The sequence below is a fragment of the Hemitrygon akajei genome, chromosome 11 (genome assembly GCF_048418815.1).
Source record: "Hemitrygon akajei chromosome 11, sHemAka1.3, whole genome shotgun sequence".
In the NCBI taxonomy this organism is placed as follows: Eukaryota; Metazoa; Chordata; class Chondrichthyes; order Myliobatiformes; family Dasyatidae; genus Hemitrygon; species Hemitrygon akajei.
Genome location: NC_133134.1, coordinates 117,355,130 through 117,376,047, shown reverse-complemented (window position 1 = coordinate 117,376,047; position 20,918 = coordinate 117,355,130). Strand labels below are relative to the sequence as shown.

Sequence of the window (20,918 nt, the reverse complement as noted above, 5' to 3'; positions counted from 1 at the left end):
TCTACCATTATAAAGTCACCTAGATCACATTTCTTCCCCATTCAGATGCTTCGGTCTGAACAAAACTACGTGACCATGTCTGCATGCTTTTATGCATTGAGTTGCTGCCACATGATTGGCTGATTAGATATTTGCATTAACAAGCAGCTGTACAGCTGTACCTAATAAAGTGGCTACTGAGTGTACAGGAACGACTTCCTCCTGTATTGAAGTCACTGACATATGTCATGAGATTTAAGGTTTTGCAGCAACATTACACTGCAATACATAAACAATACTATAAATTAAAGTAAGAAATATATATAAAAATTAAATAACTAGTGAGGATCAGTAGATTGTTTAAGTGTCTTAAAACAATATCCCTTACTGAAGTACCTATGACTGTGACTGTGGATTTCATCCTAAACAGGAATATTTGATGATTCCCTTAGGAACCACACATGAAGAGTCACCACATTCCAGCGCCTTCGTAGAATATACCCTTCCACCCATGCTGTTTTAATCGAACTTTTAATGGTAATGATGAAAGAAATTTCAAAGAGATCACAATTTTCGCTCAAAATAAAATGAAAAAGTGGTACAGTGCCAAGGAGCAGCACTGAGCATGTGCACAGCATTGAAACTGCTGACCAACCAACTGGTTGCTTTGTGGCATATCATCACAATCAACCAATCAACACACTCTCAGCAGCCACTGTATTCGGTACTGATCAGCCAATCATGCGATAGCAATGCAATACATAAGAGCTTTCAGACATTGTCCAGGGGTGTAGTTGTTGTTCAGGCCAAACATCAAAATGAGGAAGAAATGTGGTCTATGTGATTTTGACCGTGGAATGATTGTTGCTGCCAAACAGGGTGGTTTGAGTATCTCAGAAATTGCTGATCTCTTGGGATTTTTGCCCACAAGTCTGTAGGATTTACGGAGAATGCGTACAAAAACAAAAAAAAAACATCCAGCGAGTGGCAGTTCTGTGGGTGAAAATGCCTTGCTAGTGAGAGAGGTCAGAGGAGAATGTCCAGGCCTTTTCAAGCTGACAGGAAGGGAACAGTAACTCAAATAATCACTCATTACAACAGCAGTGTGTAGCGGATCATTTCTAAATGTACAGGGCATCAAATCTTGAAGTGGATGGGCTACAGCAGCAGAAGACCATGAATATACGTTTAGTGGCCTTGATATTAGGTACAAGTGAGTGTTTGTGCACAGATGATTGGTGCACTGGTAAGGCAGGCGGAGCTGAACAAAGAATAGGTTTAACCATTGTGCCTCAGGATCTATGATGTCTCCCGAGCATTTGTCAATCACTAAGGTCATTTCCTGAATGAAAGAAGCCAGTGTTGTTAAGATTACCTCTTCCATTGTTCCCACCCAGATTCAGTGCATTACTGATGAGTCACGGGGCTCCATTCGCCGTAAACATCCAGCGAAGGCCAAGCTGAGACTGAGCTCTCAGGATGAACAGGAGGGAAGTGCCGAAGAGAAGCCCGAGGAGGAGGTATGACGATTATAGCAAAGGGTCAATGGCTCCAAACGGTCAGTTCAACCTCACTGATGGGCCTCATGGGCTGATGGAGACAAAGCACTGAAATTGTGTGTGACATTGGTAAAGGAATTGAAAAGCTGGAAAAGAACATCACAAACTAATGAACTACACACCCAAAATGCTGGAGGCTGGGACCCTCCTATCAGGCCTGGGTAGGAAGGGACGGAAGCCAGAATAAGAAGATGGGGGTGAGGGGAAGGAGTACATGCTGGCAGGAGATAGGTGAGACCTGGTTAGGGGGAAGGTGAGCTAAAGTAGGAGGCTGGGAAGTGATAGGTGGAGAGGTGAAGGGCTGAAGGAATCTAATAGGTGAAGAAAGAAAGAATTAAACCAGAGGGAAATGGTAGACAGATGTGGGGAAAGGATTGGGTAACCAGAATGAGGAATGGAAAAGGATTTCTGCAGAATTTCTTGTGTTTATATCAAAGTAATGGATGAATACACAACCCACCAATCCATCAGGCTTCCACTGATTACAGTAGTAGGAGTGTCACAATGAAACACCTCTCCACTGCCCCACAGAACCCCACACTCCCTCCCTAATGGGAAGTTGATGGGTCAGTGCATGCTATTTCTCCTAGCAATTACAGTGAGGGGAAAAAGTGAGACACAAGAGATTCTGCAGATGTTGAAAATCCAGAGCAACACACACAAAATGCTGGTGGAACTCAGCAGGTCAGGCAGCATCCATGGAGGACAATAAACAGTTGACCTTTCAGGTCCAGGCCCTTCATCAGGCCTGCCCTTCGTCACCTCCACAGTCAGGACCAGTCCTGATGGAGGATCTCAGCCCAAAAGGTTGACAGTTTATTTCCCTCCACAATGCTGCCTGGCCTGTGAAATCCTCTGCCATATTGTGCGTGCTGTACAGTGAAGGGGAAGGTTACCTGAAAGCCAGTTGCCAGCTTTTTGCATGGATCAAAGAGTCTCACCTTCTTATGTCTTACTGCACAATGGACATGATCTGATTGAAGGGTAGACCTTTGCAGCTTCTAAAGACTCTTTTGACTCAGTTGCTTCTGTTTGTTTCATGGTTGGTGTTCATAATTCACTTGTAGGGTTTGATTAACCTTGGCTAAGAATGTGACTCCTGAGCCTCTCATGTTCCTTTTGTTTCTCTTGCCAAGTACAGGGGGATTATGAAGAGCTAACATGTATTACGATTCTCTTTCTTTTCAAATACTTCTTAGTGCAGAGCCATAACATGGCATTCTTTGATAGAGCTTGATGTTCCATAGAAAGAATCTGGAGAAATGAGAGTTCATTTTAAAGACAAAGTCGAAGTAAACTTATTATCAATCTACATACAGTAAGATTCATTTTTTTGCAGGCATTTACAGGAAAATAAAGAAATACAGTAGAATTTATTGCATTGTATCAGAATCAGTAACACTGACATATATTGTGAAAATTGTTGTTTTACAGCAGCATTACAGTTCAATACATTAAAAAACTACAAATAAAATAAGAACATTTTTCTTTTCCTTAGCCCACACTCCTACTGGGGCATAGGCTGCCAACAGCAGCTCACCAAAATCGTCTCTCCTGGGCCATTCTTTCAAGTTGCCCCAAGTGTAACCTATCTATGATTTTTTTTCTTCTCCCGGGGATGGGGTCTCAGGAACTTCTGTTGGCTTTTCTGTAGGTCTGGGCTTTTACAGGATAAGGCTATTAGCCCTATTCCCAACAGTCCTCTTTTTGCAGCCAGGTTTGGGACCATCTATGGCACAGTTGCAACAAAAAAAACTTGTATTTAAATTAAATAAGTTGTGCAAAAAGAGAGCAATAAAGGGAAGATAGTGATAAGAAGAGGGCACGTCCTAGGTGATGGGGCTCCATAATGATGGATACCGCCTTGTGGAGGCATCGCCTTTGGAAGATGTCCTTGATGCTGGGGGAGTTGGCCCCATGATGCAGCTGGCTGAATTTGTGACCCTCTGTAGCTTTGTCTGATCTTTGTATTGAATAAAGATAAGAAACGCAGCCTCTTGGTAACTTGAAATGTTTTATCAAAATTCTTTCTGTAAGCAACTTTTGTATATCCTTTTCAAAGGTTTCCATGTCAAGTTTCAGGCTGTCAGATCCATCAGAACTGGAAAGGAAGGAGGAAGAAGCTGGGGGAGGGGACAGAGTATGTTAGGAGGTGGTAGGTGAAACCAGGTGAGGGGAAAGGTAGGTGGGAAGGAGGAGGGGGGCTGAAACGAGAAGCTGGGAAGTGATAGGTGGAAAAAATAAGTGGCTGAATAAGAAGGAATCTGATAGGAGAGGACAGTGGACCATGCGTGAAAGGGGAGGAGGCAAGGCACCAGAGGGAGGTGATAAGCAGGTGAAGAGAAGAGAAGGGGTAAGAGGGGAACCAGAATGGGGAATGGAAAAAGAAAGGTAGAGGTGTGGGGGGTGGGGGGGAGAAATTATATGAAGTTAGAGAAGTCGAACATCATTTGCACTTTTCCTGCAACTTATCATATAGCTGAAAATCCATTGGAGAGTACATTTGACTCTAAATTCTCGAGATAATTTGAGATGGACAATAACTGTGACATTGATAAGAAACAAAAAAAAGATCATTTGCACTTTGCCTAGAATTCCACTCCTTCACTACAGAGCCCAGTTCATCCCCTTCCAGATTAGATTCTAAAACACCATCAATGCAGTTTACTCCTAGTATCTCTCTCTTTCCTCCGTGCTCCAGATTCAGTTGATTCTTGACAAGACAGCTTCTACTCAGTCAATAGCCTCACAGTCGCCTGCTGATGAGACAAGCACACCTGGGGAGAAAGTTCACTTGACCTGGACGAAAGACAAGACAGCAGGAGACAGAAGTAAAAACAAAGGACCCGTCACACCAGAAGAAATCCGGGATCTCTTCAGTATGAAACCGTGAGTATACTTCATCTGAAATCAGGCAAATGAGAAACTGGCAAGTTATAAAACTACACCTAAAATAAAATTAAACCTGTGCTAGATATTTGTAATAACGTATCCAAATATTAGGAGCTTTATCCTTGTCTTGGCTCAGAGGTTCAAGTATTCAAGATTCAAAGTACATTTATTATCGAAGTATGTATGCAGTATACAACCCTGAAATTCGTCCTCCTCACAGACAGTCATGAAACAAAGAAAACCATGGAACCCATTCAAAAGAAATCAACACTCATCTCCCAAACCCACAAACAAAAACAAATGGTGCGAACAGCAACAAAAAAAGCAAAAAATACACAAAATCAAACGAGTCCAGCCAGACATATTCAGTTCATTATCTGCGGGCCACCCCGATACAAAATTGTCCAAGATAGTAACAACAAAAAGGGTTGATCAGAAGACAGAAACAGATCATAACGTGAACTACGATCTACAAGCCATGTTGATAAAACCTTGCCCGAGGCCCAGAAATCCAGCATCATCCCCTGTCAGCGTCGAGCAAGAGAGTGCCATTCAAATGCAGGGGCCTTCCTTCAGGAGCAGCGAGCGAGAGGGAGAGGGAGACCAACACATGCAGACACCTTCCTCCGGCTGCAGCAAGCAAGAGACTGGTACACAGTACTGAACACCCGCTCACCTTCTGCATTCGCCTTGATGATTTCAATTTTCCTCGGCACTTTAATCAGCGAGATTGGGGAGAAATGGAGTCGGTCTGGGGTTCGCACACCGTCTCCAGGCTTCTTGCCTCTAGGCCACACGTTTCTTCTGAAACCTGATCGAACTCCCTCAGAGGCAGCAAAGCATTTGATTACTCCATCAGACCACCAAAGTGTAGATCACCGGCTCCAACAGCCATAGAACCACACTTGAAAGAAAAAGAAGGTGTAAAAGAAGTGAAAGAAGTAGTGCCGGGAACCGTTTGGAGGATGCCACCTTTGGTCACGTTGTTCACTGGCACCATTTTATCCCGGAAGATGTATCATATGAATCTTGGCTTGGAATTGGAAGTGGAAATGAAATTGACTTATTACTGTCACATGCATCAAGATACTCTGAAAAGTTTGTCTTGCATACTGTTCATGCTATTTTAATCATTACATAGTGCACTGAGGTCGAACAAGGTAAAACAGTATTGCAGAATGAGGTAAAAGCTACAGAGAAAGTGCAATGCAGGTAGACAATGAGGCGCAAGGCCAGAATGAGGCAGATTGTGCATTTAATAATTGACTTCTATGTCAGAATTATTAATCATTTTAATTGTTTTTTCTCTCTCACATTCCACATGCTACCAGTGAATGGGAGAATTTGTAAGTGAAATTGATTGTTTTCCCATCGTATTCCTACTTCGCCCATTAATAGATTTGTAAACCATGTTTATGCGTCATTTATAGGAATGCAGATTTCACTGCCCATTGACACAGTTAATGAGGGTGCCTTTTTCAGGGGATTTGCTTTATAAGTCCATGGTGTTGCTTGAGCCATTTGGTACTCTGGAATAGGTGAATGTGCAAAGCAACCAGGGGTAACACAAAATACAGAGTGGGCCAGGGGGCAACTGAGTGATGCAAAACTCTCCTCTTGCAAATAATGGGGGAAGACCACCACTTCCCACAGTTCCTTTTCCCATTCCTCCTCTTCCAGTGACACATCATTCCCTGAGAAATATGGTGTTGTAGCGATGTGCTACGCGCAGCGCTGAAATTACGACACGGAGTCGGTAAACTGCAACCACGGAATAAGTTTATTTCACAAACACAGTCTTGCTTAAAAGCCTGTCTCCCCCCACTCGATACTTGGAGAGGCACGTAACTGAAACTCCCTGAGGCTATGTATCTTTGTCTCTGGCTCTGGCTAATTGTCAGCCGGTTCGAGTGTGCTAGTAATTGGGTCGCCACATAACCCCCCCCCAGAACCGGCGGTACACCCCCCAATGTCCACAGTCTGGGCCGGGCCCTGTTTGGGAGGTCGGCCTCTGCGCCGCGGTGCCGGAAACTCGACCGGTTGCGCCAAGTCCACGTGGGCCGGTTTGAGTCGGTCCACCGTGAAAACCTCCTCTCTCCCCCCAACGTCCAGCACGAACGTGGACCCGTCGTTTCTGATCACCGTAAACGGCCCCTCGTAGGGCCGGTGCAGCGGTGGCCGATGCCCGCCCCGGCGTACAAACACAAACTTACAGTTCTGCAGATCTTTGGGTACGCAGGTCGGGTGCTGCCCATGCTGCGAAGTGGGTATGGGGGCCAGGTTACCGAGTCTCTCGCGTAGTCTGCCCAGGACCGCTGCGGGTTCTTCCTCTCGCCCCCTTGGGGCTGGTATGAACTCCCCAGGAACGACCAGGGGCGCGCCGTACACCAACTCGGCCGACGAAGCGTGCAGATCGTCTTTGGGCGCCGTGCGGATGCCGAGTAGGACCCAGGGAAGCTCGTCCACCCAGTTAGCTCCTCGCAGGCGGGCCATGAGAGCCGACTTCAGGTGGCGGTGGAAACGCACCACCAGTCCATTCGACTGTGGGTGGTAGGCAGTGGTGTGGTGCAGCTGAGTCCCCAACAGGTTGGCCATCGCTGACCAGAGGCTGGAGGTGAACTGGGCGCCTCTGTCGGAGGTAATGTGGGCCGGGACACCAAAGCGGGACACCCAGGTGGCGATCAGCGCCCGGGCGCAAGATTCGGAGGTGGTGTCGGCGAGCGGGACCGCCTCTGGCCATCTTGTGAACCTGTCCACGATAGTCAGGAGGTGCCGCGCCCCGCGTGACACAGGCAGGGGGCCCACGATATCCACATGAATGTGGTCGAAACGCCGGTGGGTGGGGTGGAACTGCTGCGGCGGGGCCTTGGTGTGTCGCTGCACCTTGGCCGTCTGGCAGTGCAGGCACGTTCTGGCCCAGTCACGGACCTGCTTGCGGAGTCCGTGCCAAACGAACCTGCTGGAGACCATCCGGACGGTAGTGCGGATGGAGGGGTGGGCCAAGTTATGAATGGAGTCGAACACGCGTCGTCGCCAAGGTGCCGGGACGACGGGACGGGTCTGGCCGGTGGCGACGTCACAGAGTAGGGTCCTCTCACCTGGGCCTACGGGGAGGTCCTGGAGCTGCAAACCGGAGACTGCGGTCCGGTAACTCGGGATCTCCTCATCTGCCAGCTGTGCCTCTGCCAGCGCCTCAAAGTCTACCCCTTGGGAAAGGGCGTGAATGTTAGGACGAGAGAGCGCATCCGCCACGACATTGTCCTTACCCGAGACGTGCCGGACGTCCGTCGTGTATTCAGAGATGTAGGACAGATGGCGCTGCTGGCGGGACGACCAGGGATCGGACACCTTTGTGAATGTAAAGGTAAGCGGTTTGTGGTCCATGAACGCGGTGAAGGGCCTACCTTCTAAGAAGTACCTGAAATGCCGGATTGCCAGGTATAGCGCCAACAGCTCCCGGTCGAAAGCACTGTACTTGAGCTCGGGTGGCCGCAGGTGTTTGCTGAAAAACGCCAGGGGTTGCCAGCGGCCCGCGATGAGCTGCTCCAGTACCCCACCGACTGCCGTGTTAGAGGCGTCCACCGTGAGGGCGGTAGGGACGTCCATTCTGGGGTGCACTAGCATCGTGGCATTCGCCAAGGCATCCTTCGTTTGAATGAAAGCGGCGGCGGACACCTCGTCCCAGGTAATGTCCTTGCCCGGACCGGACAGCAAGGCGAACAGGGGGCGCATGATCCGGGCAGCTGAAGGGAGGAAGCGGTGGTAGAAATTGACCATACCTACGAATTCCTGCAGGCCTTTGACCGTGGTGGGTCGGGGGAAATGACGGACCGCATCCACCTTAGCGGGCAGAGGGGTTGCCCCGTCTTTAGTAATCCTGTGGCCCAGGAAGTCAATGGTGTCGAGCCCGAACTGGCATTTGGCCAGGTTGATCGTTAGACCGTAGTCACTCAGCCGGGCAAAGAGCTGTCGGAGGTGGGACAGATGCTCCTGACGACTGCTGCTGGCTATGAGGATGTCGTCCAAATAGATGAATGCGAAGTCCAGGTCGCGTCCCACCGCGTCCATCAACCACTGGAACGTCTGTGCGGCATTCTTCAGGCCGAACGGCATGCGGAGGAACTCGAAAAGGCCGAACGGGGTGATGAGAGCCGTTTTGGGGATGTCGTCTGGATGCATCGGGATTTGATGGTACCCGCGGATTAGGTCCACCTTGGAGAAGATCTGCGCGCCGTGCAGGTTGGCTGCAAAGTCCTGAATGTGCGGCACAGGGTAGCGGTCCGGTGTTGTAGCCTCGTTCAGCCTGCGGTAGTCGCCGCACGGTCTCCAGCCCCCTGTCGCCTTGGGCACCATGTGCAGGGGAGAGGCCCATGGGCTGTCAGACCGCCGTATGATCCCCAATTCCTCCATCCGTGTAAACTCCTCCTTCGCCAGTCGGAGCTTGTCCGGGGGAAGCCGCCGAGCGCGGGCATGGAGGGGTGGTCCCTGGGTCAGGATGTGGTGCTGTACACCGTGTCGGGGCATGGCTGCCATGAACTGTGGTGCCAGAACCGATGGGAAATCCGCCAGGACCCTGGTGAAGTCGTTGCCGGACAGCGTGATGGAGCCGAGGTGAGGGGCCGGCAACTGGGCTGCACCCAGGGGGAATGTCTGAAAGGTCTCGGCGTGAACCAGTCTCTTCCTGGGCAGGTCGACCAGTAGGCTGTGAGCCCGCAAGAAATCCGCACCCAGAAGCGGTTGGGCTACGGCGGCCAGTGTGAAGTCCCACGTAAACTTGCTGGAGTCGAGCCGTAGCTGCACCGGACGGGTGCCTTAAGTCCTTATTGTGCTGCCGTTCGCGGCCCGCAGGGGGGGACCCGGCGCCCTGCTGCGGGTGTCGTAACTCGTCGGAGGTAAGACGCTGATCTCGGCACCGGTGTCGACCAAAAACCGGCGTCCCGACTGTTTGTCCCAGACATACAGGAGGCTATCCCGAAGGCCAGCCGTCGTAGCCATCAGCGACGGCTGGCCCTGGCGTTTCCCGTGGAATTGGCAGGGCGGGCGACAGCGGCGGGCATCTGCGCCCCACCGCTGGTGGTAGAAACACCATTGCTCGTTGGGCTCCACACCCCGGCCTCTGGGTTTAGCGGGCTCTGCGGCCGGGCCTGGACTGGTTTGCTGCTGGAAGCGTGGCCTGGTGATCTGTGCGATGGACGCCCCACTCACCTTCTTGGCGTTCCACAGCGCGTCCGCCCGGGCTGCCACCTTCCGGGGGTCGCTGAAATCCGCGTCGGACAGCAGCAGGCGTATGTCCTCGGGCAGCTGCTCCAGGAATGCCTGCTCAAACATGAGGCAGGGCTTGTGTCCTCCAGCCAGAGACAACATCTCATTCATCAAAGCCGATGGAGGCCTGTCCCCCAAGCCATCCAGGTGCAGTAAGCGGGCAGCTCGCTCGCGGCGGGAGAGCCCGAAAGTCCTTATGAGCAGGGCTTTGAATTCCGTGTACTTGCCGTCTGCCGGGGGAGACTGTACGAACTCTGCGACCTGGGCCGCTGTGTCCTGGTCGAGGGAGCTCACCACGTAGTAGTAACGGGTGTCCTCTGAGGTTATTTGCCGAACATGGAATTGGGCTTCTGCTTGCTGAAACCATAGGTGAGGTTGTAGCGTCCAGAAGCTTGGCAGCTTCAAGGAAACCGCGTTAACAAACGCAGCGTCTGCCATCTCCGGTCCAAAAAAACGGTTGGACCGACGGGGTCACCAATGTAGCGATGTGCTACGCGCAGCGCTGAAATTACGACACGGAGTCGGTAAACTGCAACCACGGAATAAGTTTATTTCACAAACACAGTCTTGCTTAAAAGCCTGTCTCCCCCCACTCGAAACTTGGAGAGGCACGTAACTGAAACTCCCTGAGGCTATGTATCTTTGTCTCTGGCTCTGGCTAATTGTCAGCCGGTTCGAGTGTGCTAGTAATTGGGTCGCCACAGTGTATTGTTTATTGGAGGCTTAATGGATTTTTGTTTTCAGTGTTAAATGCTTGCACTATTAAATACATGACATAAATATGTGACGTATCTTTCAAACCAAGACAATGAGGTAGACATTTGATACACTATTTATTAACATACTAGAAACAGTGATTTATAAAATCGTGTTAATAACCTCAGTGAAGGTCCAGCAATGCACCAGGCTGATGGCATGATTTGTTGATTCGGATCTTGCCTGTCTACTTTCATGATGCAGTATTTAGTTTAGTTGCTCAGGTATCAGAATGTAGCTCTCTTATCACCATCAGGTACAGCTGCAGTTTAGCAATCTCTTTCCCATCAGCGCCCATTTCAACACCCTTTAACTTACAGTTCAGCGGGTAATGATTTTTTCTGTCAATCAGAAATCAATCAAATGTCCGGCGGATGCACACTGCAGTGAAACTGAATGAAGTCATTGTGAAGAAGTCTCAGGATGCAAAGCTGGTCCTCCTGAACATGCCCGGGCCTCCTAAAAATCGGAACGGAGATGAAAACTGTATCCTTTCCTCAGGAAGAGAAATCCCAGCAAAGTAACAAAATTAACTTTTTTTTGCTATGGTTCAATCGATTGGAAAGCAGCATCTGAGATGGGAGATTAAAGTTAGAACATAGAATGGTGCAGACCCTTCTGCCAACCTCTTAAACTACTGCAAGATCATTCTAACCCTTCCCTCCCACATAGCCCTCCATTTTTCTTTCATCCATGTGCCTCTTAAATATCCCTAATGTATCCCTACCTCAGCCAACACCTCTGGCAAAGTGTTCCATGCACCCACCACTCCTCTGACATCCCCCCCTATAATTTCCTCCAATCACCTTAAAATTATGCCCCCTCGTATTAGCCATTTCCACTATGTCCACTCTATCAATGCTTTTTATCATCTTATACACCTCTACCAAGTCACCTCTCATCTTCCTTCACTCCAACATTGTAGGATTTTATTTCAAAGCCCAAATCTATTTTATATAATCCTATTATTTGTCTGTCAAGGTTCTGGATTCTTGTCCCCATTAGGTCACAAGGTACAATCCCACTCAAAGTAATTATGAAGGCAACAGGGAATCGGGAAGAGAGGGACTATATTCCCTGGTCTGTCAGTTGAAAAGCAAGGGGTGACTGACATGTATAGAGGAACTGGGGTACATAAAGTGCACAAACGTAACAAGGACTTTCTATAACCTGACACAATTTCTGTAGGGTTTGTAAATTAGGGTATCATTTTTCTGAGGTATCACCATTGTCACAGCCAAGTTTTAATAACATCACCCAGGCCAGGCTTCCAATTGATTAAATCCCATTCTTCATACTTTCACCTTCAGGGCCCTGCCTCTTCATATATCAGCCTTCCCCTCCCCGTCAAGCTCCCCACTCCCTCACTGACAATTGCCACTTCATAACCACCACCCTCTCCCACCGCTGACCCTCTTTGCACTGAGGTCTAGTTTGTAGCAATGAGCCTCCGATCAAAGTTGCCATGGTGTACCACTTGTTGACCTTAAGGCAACCTTTAGGCACACAATAATTGCTTGTTGACCCTGAAACTTGTATCGATGATTTTGACTCCTACAACCATTATCAGTTCAGCCATTTCTCTGTTTTTATTCCTGGCATTTGCAGGTGCTCCACAAGTTCTGACAGGGTTCCATTCCCAACAACAGTTCATAGTCCAGATATGTGGCCAGCCGTATATTCAAATTAAAACACAGGGCAACCTTCCAGGTGTGGCAACATTTCACCTGCATGTCTGTCAAAGTCGTCTACTGCATCTGGTGCTCCCAGTGTGGCCTCCTCTACAGTGGTGAAACCTGATGTAGATAGGGGGAGCACCTTGTCAAGCAGCAGGTCACTGTCCACAACAAGATTTCCTGGTGGCCTCCCATTTTAATTCTACTCCCTTTTCCCATTCCAACATGTTCGTCCATGGCCTCCTGTACTGCCACAATGAGATTGTGGAGTAATGCCTCAAATTCCATCTGGATAACCTCCAGAAAACATGAACATCATTTTTCCTAATTTCCAATAATTTATACCCCCACCCTTTTTCCCATTCCCCTCTCTTCTTTTCCATTTCTCATTCTGGTTACCCTTCCTCTTCTCCTCACCTGCCATCAGCTCCCTCTGGTTCTCCTTCTCTTTCCCTTTTTCCCATGGTCCACTATCCTCTCCTATCAAATTCCTTCTTATTCTGGCTTTGGAGGTGGTACCGAGAGGTTCACCAGGTTAAATCCAGAGATGAGGGTGTTAGACTATGAGGAGAGATTGAGTCGTCAGGGTCTGTACTTGCAGGAATTTAGAATGAGAGGAGATCTTATAGAAACAGATAAAATTTTGAAAGGGATAGTTAAGAAAAAGGCAGGAAAGTTGTTTCCACTGGTAGGTGAGACGAGACATAGCCTCAAGATTTGGGGAGGTAGATTTAGGATGGAGGTGAGGAGGGACTACTTTTCCCAGAAATCTGTGGAATTCTCTGTCCAATGAAGCAATGGAGGCTACCTCAGTAAATATATTTAAGATAAGGTTGGATAGATTTTTGCATAGGGGAATTACAGGTTATGGGGAAATGGCGGTCAGTGGAGATGAGCCAATGGCTAGATCAACCATGATTTTATTGAATGGCAGGAGCAGGCTTCTGCTCCTGTTTATTATGTTCTTATGTTTTCAGCCCTTTACCTCTTCCACCTATCACCTCCCAACTTCTCACTTCACTCCCTCCCACACCATTTTCTTCCACCCTTCCTTTCCAGCCCTGATGAAGTGTCTCAGCCTGAAATGTTGACTGTGTGTTTCTCATGATGGACCTGCTGAGTTCCTCCAACATTGTGTATATGTTACAGGCCAACTAAAGGCATGGTTCCATGTACTGAATTCCCACACAGTAAACAATGCTGGCAGTCCCACAGCAGCCAACCTCAATCTGCTGGTCTCCCCACATGTTCATTCGTATACCATTTATAGATTGTGCACCTTAGGCATAAGTAACCCAGGGAGGATCTGTAATAGTCACTAATTGGTGCTGAATTTTCTTGTCAGACAGTTGTTTTTCTCTTGCTGAAAACCTTTTAATCGAGATAGACTAATCTTCATCCCAGCATTCTTCTCTAATTAAAATACAAAACAAAAAAAAATGTGAAATCTGAAAGAAAAACTGGAAGTGTTGGAGGTTACGGGATAGAAAGCATCTATTAAAGAGAGAGATAAAGTTAACTTCTCAGGTGGATGAACTTTCAATGGAACAAGGAAAGGTTAAAAAATAGCAATCTTATTTTTAGCAGTAGAGATGTTGGAGGGGTGGAAAGAACACAAGAAGTGTTTGTGATAGGATGAGAGACCAGAACAACTAGGTGCTATTGATAGAAGGAAGGTGGTGAAGAATAGATAACAGTAAATAATCATTAATAGTATTGCAGCTTTTCTCCCTGCACGGATGCTACCTGGTCAGATGGTATTTCCTGCATTCTCTTGTATTTCAGATCTCCAACAAATGCTGTCTGTTCTTTCTGACTGTTCTAGTGTGTTTTTCATCTCTATCCTCATTCTTCCCTTCTACTTACACCTCCTCCAGGCAGACTACTTGACTGCTGGGAAAGCTGGGTGATGGTAATGCCCTTGAGACCATATGGCAGAGGAGCAGAATTAGGCCATTGGGCCCATCAAGTTTTCTCCGCCATTCCATCATGACTGATTTACTTTCCATCTCAACCCCACTCTCCTGCCTTCTCCCCATCACATTTTATGCCCTTCCTAATCAAGAAACTGATGCCTCCACTTTGAATATACCCATTGACTTGGCCCCCACAGCTCTCTGTAGCAATGAATTCCACAGATTCACCACCCTCTGACTAAAGAAATTTCTCCTCATCTCTGAGGGCATCCTTCTATTCTGAGGTCATGCCCTCTGGTCCTCGACTCTCCCACTATTGGAAACGTACTCTGCACAACCACAGTATCTAGACCTTTCAAGATTTGGTTAGTTTCAATAAAATCCCCCATCATCCTGCTTTGAATATCAAGGGGAGATGGTTAGAACCTCTGCCCTGGGATAGAAGAATGGAAGGAAATTGCATGGATATGGATAAAGATCAGTTGGTCCACATGATCACAATTTGTCTTTTAGCCTCAGTTTCTGTCTTTTTTTAATCGATTCTACTGGAATTCTTTGTTTTGTGGATGTCTCTAAGGAGATGAACCTCAAGGTTGTATATAGTATACATACTTTGATATAAATGTACTTTGAGCTTTGAACTTCTGTTTGACAAGGCATGGCTCTTTTCCTTGACAAACACAAACTGCAGACATGGAGTTCCTGGAGGTGTTAACAGAAGGCCTGGAACGAGTGCTGTTGGTTCGTGGTGGGGGTCGTGAAGTCATCACCATTTACTCCTGAGCGTCGGACGTGGCCAGCAATCACGCAACGAACCCATCACAGCTTTCTATCAGTAACTCCCCACCTCATCTCAATGTACAGCATTTGCCATGCAGCTAATGAAACTTCCTGTCCCATTCCTGGTAATGGTTTTTGTAAAGCGTTTCCTTTTGGAGACAGGATAGAAAATAACAATGAAAAGACTAAGAAGGGGAATGCTCACCTACACAGCTTCTTGTCTTAAATTACTTTGTGTCCTCTCTCAACTTTTGTTGTTCCCTAGGAACCTGTCATTGGAGTTGCAATATTAGAAAGCTAGCATTAGAAGACATGGGCACTGTAGATATGAGTAACCACTTCTAGGGTGTGTGGCTATATATACAATTTAGCAGCATTTACAAGACTAGAGAAACCTTTTCTGGAAAGCATTCTGTCCACAGTTTAACCTTTGGTACATCACGGGTGGATTATTCCACAGATCAGCTATCAGGCTGGGACTCTTCTACCTTACACTACAGTTTCAGGTCAAAGGTTGGCTTGCTTGTATGTGTGTCAATCTCCAGCCACTGGCCCTTTGCTTGGTATTCATCCACTAGAAGGTTAACCTATTCAAGGAGGGCCCAGCTTCCAAAGTGGGACTGGGGGAGGGTGGGGGTTGGGGAGGGTGAAAAAAGAAAATAGAACTATTTATTTTTAAGAGGATGTAAAATATATAAAATGTGGTATATTAGATACAGATGAAATAAAAGTAAAATAAAATAAAACATGAAATGGGAAAGAGAAGCTTGGGTTAGTTGATGTAACATTAAAAATGTTTTACTTCTTTTCATTGCCAGTGGTTTTTTGTTTGGTTAGCCAGTGGTTTTTTTTTGTTATATTAGAAGATAACTACTATAATAATACTGATGTTTTAGTAACTGTAAAACTTGTGTTTGTTTCAATAAGACAATATTTCCCATGCAGTCTAAGGATTAATTGGATTTGTTAGTTGATGTGGAACTGCACCAATCCCTTATTTGTTACACACCCTATAATTAGCTGAGCTATGCATTCTCCAGTCATAATTATTCACAAGACAATAGATTTTCTAGACTGCATTTCAAACTGTCTATAAATAAATTTAACATCCTTTTTTATCATATTTAGACTTCTCAAAGAAGTTGTGATTATTTTTTGGCTGGAATGAATTGAGGGAAAATAATTATGAGCAATATGAATATATTTTCGCAGATGATAAGCATTTTTCACTGACCCTGATAGTAAAGGATATTCAGTTATTGCAGATTGTGTATATACTATAAATAGTAAAATTACTATAACCGGCGAGAAGGGCTGACCTATATTACTCAAGGCGCTGTGTGCATCTAGTGAACATTAGCACTCATTTATTACAAGGTTCACAAATTAAAAATTACTACTCAGAAAGTGTGTTTACTAATTAGAAAATCTGAAATGTAAATGATTAAAATGTATCAAAGCATTTTTTTCATTTTTCATTCCTTTACATATCAATTTGAATATAATTTGGATCTGATATCAAATGTGTAACTAGATAAACTGTAATCATTTTTCAAAATTATATGACAACATATAATGTGAAAACAACTGTTTTGGCAGCTCACTCATAAGCATTAAAAAGCTGTGTCTTGTGAGCATTTCCCTTTGACAATAATTTGTTACATGTTGACTGAAATAAGCTGTGTTTAGATCTGACCATTCAGTGCATCTTACTGGGGAAATGCAATCAAATCTAATCTGTTCAAACAGAATGGGGGAAACAAAGCATTTAACATTAGAACAGTTTTGCAGAAGATAAACTGACTCTGAAATCAAAGAGATGAAATCAAGAGCAAATTATCAATTAAAACTCTAGTCTAGACAGCTGCACAAATTTAGGATTTAAATCAAAGCAACTACCTAGAGTTAAAATTCAAAAACATAGATATTTAACATTCACTTGTTTCTGCATTTTCAAGACTATATATTTACTGATGATTTGGATTCTATTGGGCAATCTGATCATTTCCAAATCATCTTCTAGTTCTTAATCTGTACCTACACAAAAAAATCCTATGTTGTTTTAGTGATATTTATTTTGTCTTTATTTTCATAATCTTCTTTTTAATGTTTTACTGGGGAAATGGGTTTGCAAAAATAACCAAATTTAAATATTTGTGGTACAAAGTAATGATGGTATGCATTTTATGGCCACAGGATGTCACCATTTCAAATTCTCAAGTATTATGGTTTATTATTTTAACAGTTAATTAAAGCAGAAATTAGCTTTAAAATATTAGAGCTCTTTGGTTTATTTTGTATAATAATTATTACCAAACAATTTATTTTCTTTGGATGTCATACATTTTCCCAATTACATCAATAGCATCCAATAATGATGATCATGTCTTTGCATTTTTCAATCAATCATGAATGTGTTTAAGTCAATGGAAAATACAGTGCAACCTCATTAAAATGCAAGTTTATGTTAAAATCGTTATATTCTCTGCAATAATTCCCACTATTTTTCTGCAATATGCTTTCATAGGCAGTACAGTACTACTTCATTGGTTTATAGCTACAATGGTGCATCAAGAATTATTCAGACCAGGTAATATGCATCAGGACTTAATGGAGTTGATAATAAAATATTGAGAGAAATCATCCAATAATTTTACAGAATTTCTATTTAGCATACCTAATTACTTAACCCCTTTCCTTCAATAACCATAAGTGCAATAATAAGCACCCTGAACGGTCACACACCACCCATATTCATGCAACAAACATACAAGTACTAAAAAGGACTCCAAGCATCACTCAATTTACAAGAAAACAGTTAAAAGCTTAATGACAAAATGTGACAATTTCTAACAGCAATTACCAATACTTTACCGACTAGTTTCTCTTGGACATCTTGAACACTGCTTAATACAACTATGGGTACTGTCCCTGGCCATTTTTGAGTATTGTCTATAGGATTTTACCAGCCAACACCTGAAAGTGCCTATAGCTATCTAGTAGACAGATATTAAAAGTATTAACAGGTACTTCATTGATCTTTTCTAATGCTGTTTAGACATTTTGCTTGCCTGTTTCTGTATACACACTACATAGTTACCAACAGAATATGAAGCTAACTTATTGACCAGTTTCTTACAATACTTAAAAACTGATTTGTCACCTTAAACTATAGATATTTATTCACAGGATAGATCCTATAAGTGATTATAGACATTTACCATACAATTTGTAATAGCATTTATTAGCATTTTACAAAAGAACGAAACCCCCAACTGTTTACTTTAAGTATTGTAGTTTATACGCACAGATATTTGCTTGTTAATTTCCACCCAATTCACATATATTTATTTTAGTGGACTGTTTATCTTAGGTATAATTTACTGGGCAGCTTCTGTAAGTACTGAGAGAAGTTTATTGTCTAGGTAGTTCTTACTAAAATCTATAGATGCTAAAAAAAAAAACACACATATATTTATCAGATAATTCCCATAGACATCCAGAAGAGTTTATATATTGATGAGCTTTTATGGATTCCCAAAGGCATATATCTATTGATTACATTCTTATAGCACCCATGAGTGCTTATTTTCCAGTCAGTTTCAAACCTTTCTGACTAATCCACAGATATCTCTTTATTGAACAGTTCCATCTATGGCTAATTATCTACTACAGTGTTTCAAATTGAACCCAACAATTTTTCATTGACTGAACAATTTATATTAGTAATCATGGGTATGTAATTACTGGACACTTATAATTTGGTGTTTTGGGTGTTTACTTGACTTTTTCTCAAGATACCTCCATATGTTTCTGCTGATCATTTCTATCAGTGTTTTCAGGCTGTCTGTGCTTCCAATGTCTTTCCTAGACAAGACTGTTCAATGTTGTAAGAACTCTACATCTTCATAAATACATCCTTATTCAAGTAATTTGTTTATAGGTGATCATTCCAATGTTTTTATGATTTATAAACCTTGGTTGAACTGGTCATTCACCAAATGGCACAGATTTATAAAATAAGCCAAAGGGGAAAACTCTAAAATCAGACACTCCACTCAGCCATGCAGATACAACAAACCTTCTAACATGGGTGCTCAGACACATGTTGAAAAAAAGTAACTGAAAGAATGAAGATATTTGATATGAGGCTGTTGTTTCCAGACCAGTTTGTTCTACTGATTTAATTAAATCATCTAAAATCCTATTATCTGCTACTGCAATGTGATCTAGTGCATGCGCAACTTAATGACTGTAATAGGTCACCGGGATATCAGCCACTGAATGGTCATTGCAGATTTTACTGGAAAATGTACCTAAATTTATATTTCAAAAACAATTTTCATATGTTATATATAGAAAGAGTAAGATTGTTGTAGAGCTGTGTTTAAAGTATATACTTCTGCCTTCTTTAATCAATCATGTGTTAGGTGTAGTTATGGTGTTTATGTCTTTTTATCTCTTTAACATTGTTTCAGTTATAAGAATTACTAAAATGAGTTTGGATATTTCATTCTGTAGCAACAAAGCAGGTTTCAGCCATCTGTGTATGTTCTTAGGGTATGTTAGAAGGGGGAATAATCATGAAATGTTAGCAGTGGGGTTTCTACTTGTATGATTACTGCCAGCAATACTTCAGTTTCATTTCATAACATTCATTCTCTCAAATGATGCTATTGGGTTGCAATTTCAACTGAATGCAAAAAAAAGAAATATGCAAAGTACAAATCTGCTTGCTCTAACTTTCATTTTTTATAAAATAGATTTAAAAGTAAAATCTATTTTGATTCAGTAGTTTACATGTTAACGAATGCCAAGATAACTTCACACAGGCTTGTAATCACATTTTTTGCTGAAATACAATAGGCATATCCTTCTGTGAATAACACACACACAAAATGCTGGAGGAACTCAGCAGCTTAGGCAGTGTCTGTGGAGAGAAATAAACAGTCAACGTTTCGGCTGAGACCCTTCATCAGGACAAGGTCTCAGACCAGTACATCGGTTGTTTATTCCTCTCCATAGAAGCTGCCTGACCTACTGAGTTCCGGCAGCACTGGGTGTGCGTTACTCTGGACTTGCAGCATCTGCAGAATATCTTGTGTTTATGTCCTTGTGAATAGTCAGGATATGTTTAATCTATACCACATGTCTGCACTGGCAAAGATGACCGTAATGTACATAAATCATGTACGTAAATTGAATATTCAAACTGCACTGAATATCAGTTCCAAGGTGAACATAGTCTGTGAAACCAATGTACTGAGTGGTATTAAAATTAGTGTTGACCAAAATGCTATGATGTAGAATGACTGAGGAATAAAGGACATTGTCACCCATTTTAGGTTCCATTGTCAATAATTTCTTTGAAAAAAATTACGATTTGGTATTTATGTCACCACTATTTAAGATTAAACCATTTTACTGGTTGCAGTAATTCCATATTTTGTCCCATACTTGGCATTAAGCTGAACACTAATGTATATATTAAAAAGTAAATACCCTTACAAGTTTCAAAAATAAAAGTGTGGCCTAAGGCCTCCCACAGATCCCAACAGACCAAAAATATTTTGTCACTTCGTACTTCCAAGCAAATATCTTTATACAGTGACTTTCTGGTGAAATGGCTACTTTATTTTGTATACAATGGAACGATTTTGGAAGAGCTACATATAAGGGGCAACAATTACATTTTAAAAAATGGATTTTCCAAAACTGAATATACAATTTTGAATATACTCAACATTTTAAAAGATGTTCTCTGAATATATTTCTTACTGCAAAATACATTAAAGATCTAATTGATATCATAAATAATTCTAACTAATCTATGTCTGAAGTTGATAAATAAAACTATTGTTGCAGGAAGAAATGGTTTCCTGTAACATATTATATCTAATTACTAGCAGTTGCCACTTTAATGCCGTAGTATTAGAAGGCTGCTGAAAATCTCCGATTTTGAGGTATTAATGAGAATTTCGTGGTAGAAACAATATTAATCAAGTTTCTTTTGGAAAACATTTCATATTATGCAAATAACAAGTGACAATGGTTCTTTAAACTCAACAGTTAAATTTGTACCTGCTTTGAGATAATTT

The 20,918-nt window shown here is 43.6% G+C and overlaps 1 protein-coding gene across 3 annotated transcripts in view; it reads left to right on the top strand.

Moving 5' to 3' along the window:
* The window catches only part of LOC140735960 (solute carrier family 12 member 5-like), a 1,160,378-nt gene extending 1,140,125 nt beyond the window's left edge, over positions 1-20,253 (top strand). For 2 of the 3 annotated variants that reach the window (XM_073061587.1, XM_073061589.1), the window contains exons 22-26: positions 1,377-1,499; positions 4,240-4,427; positions 5,762-5,776; positions 10,801-10,934; positions 14,732-20,253. In XM_073061587.1, coding sequence (XP_072917688.1) covers positions 1,377-1,499; positions 4,240-4,427; positions 5,762-5,776; positions 10,801-10,934; positions 14,732-14,823 — 552 coding nt within the window. In that variant the 3' untranslated portion in view covers positions 14,824-20,253. The remainder of the gene's footprint in view (positions 1-1,376; positions 1,500-4,239; positions 4,428-5,761; positions 5,777-10,800; positions 10,935-14,731) is intronic. The other variant, XM_073061588.1, reaches the window with a different exon arrangement.
* Positions 20,254-20,918: the final 665 nt, after the last annotated feature.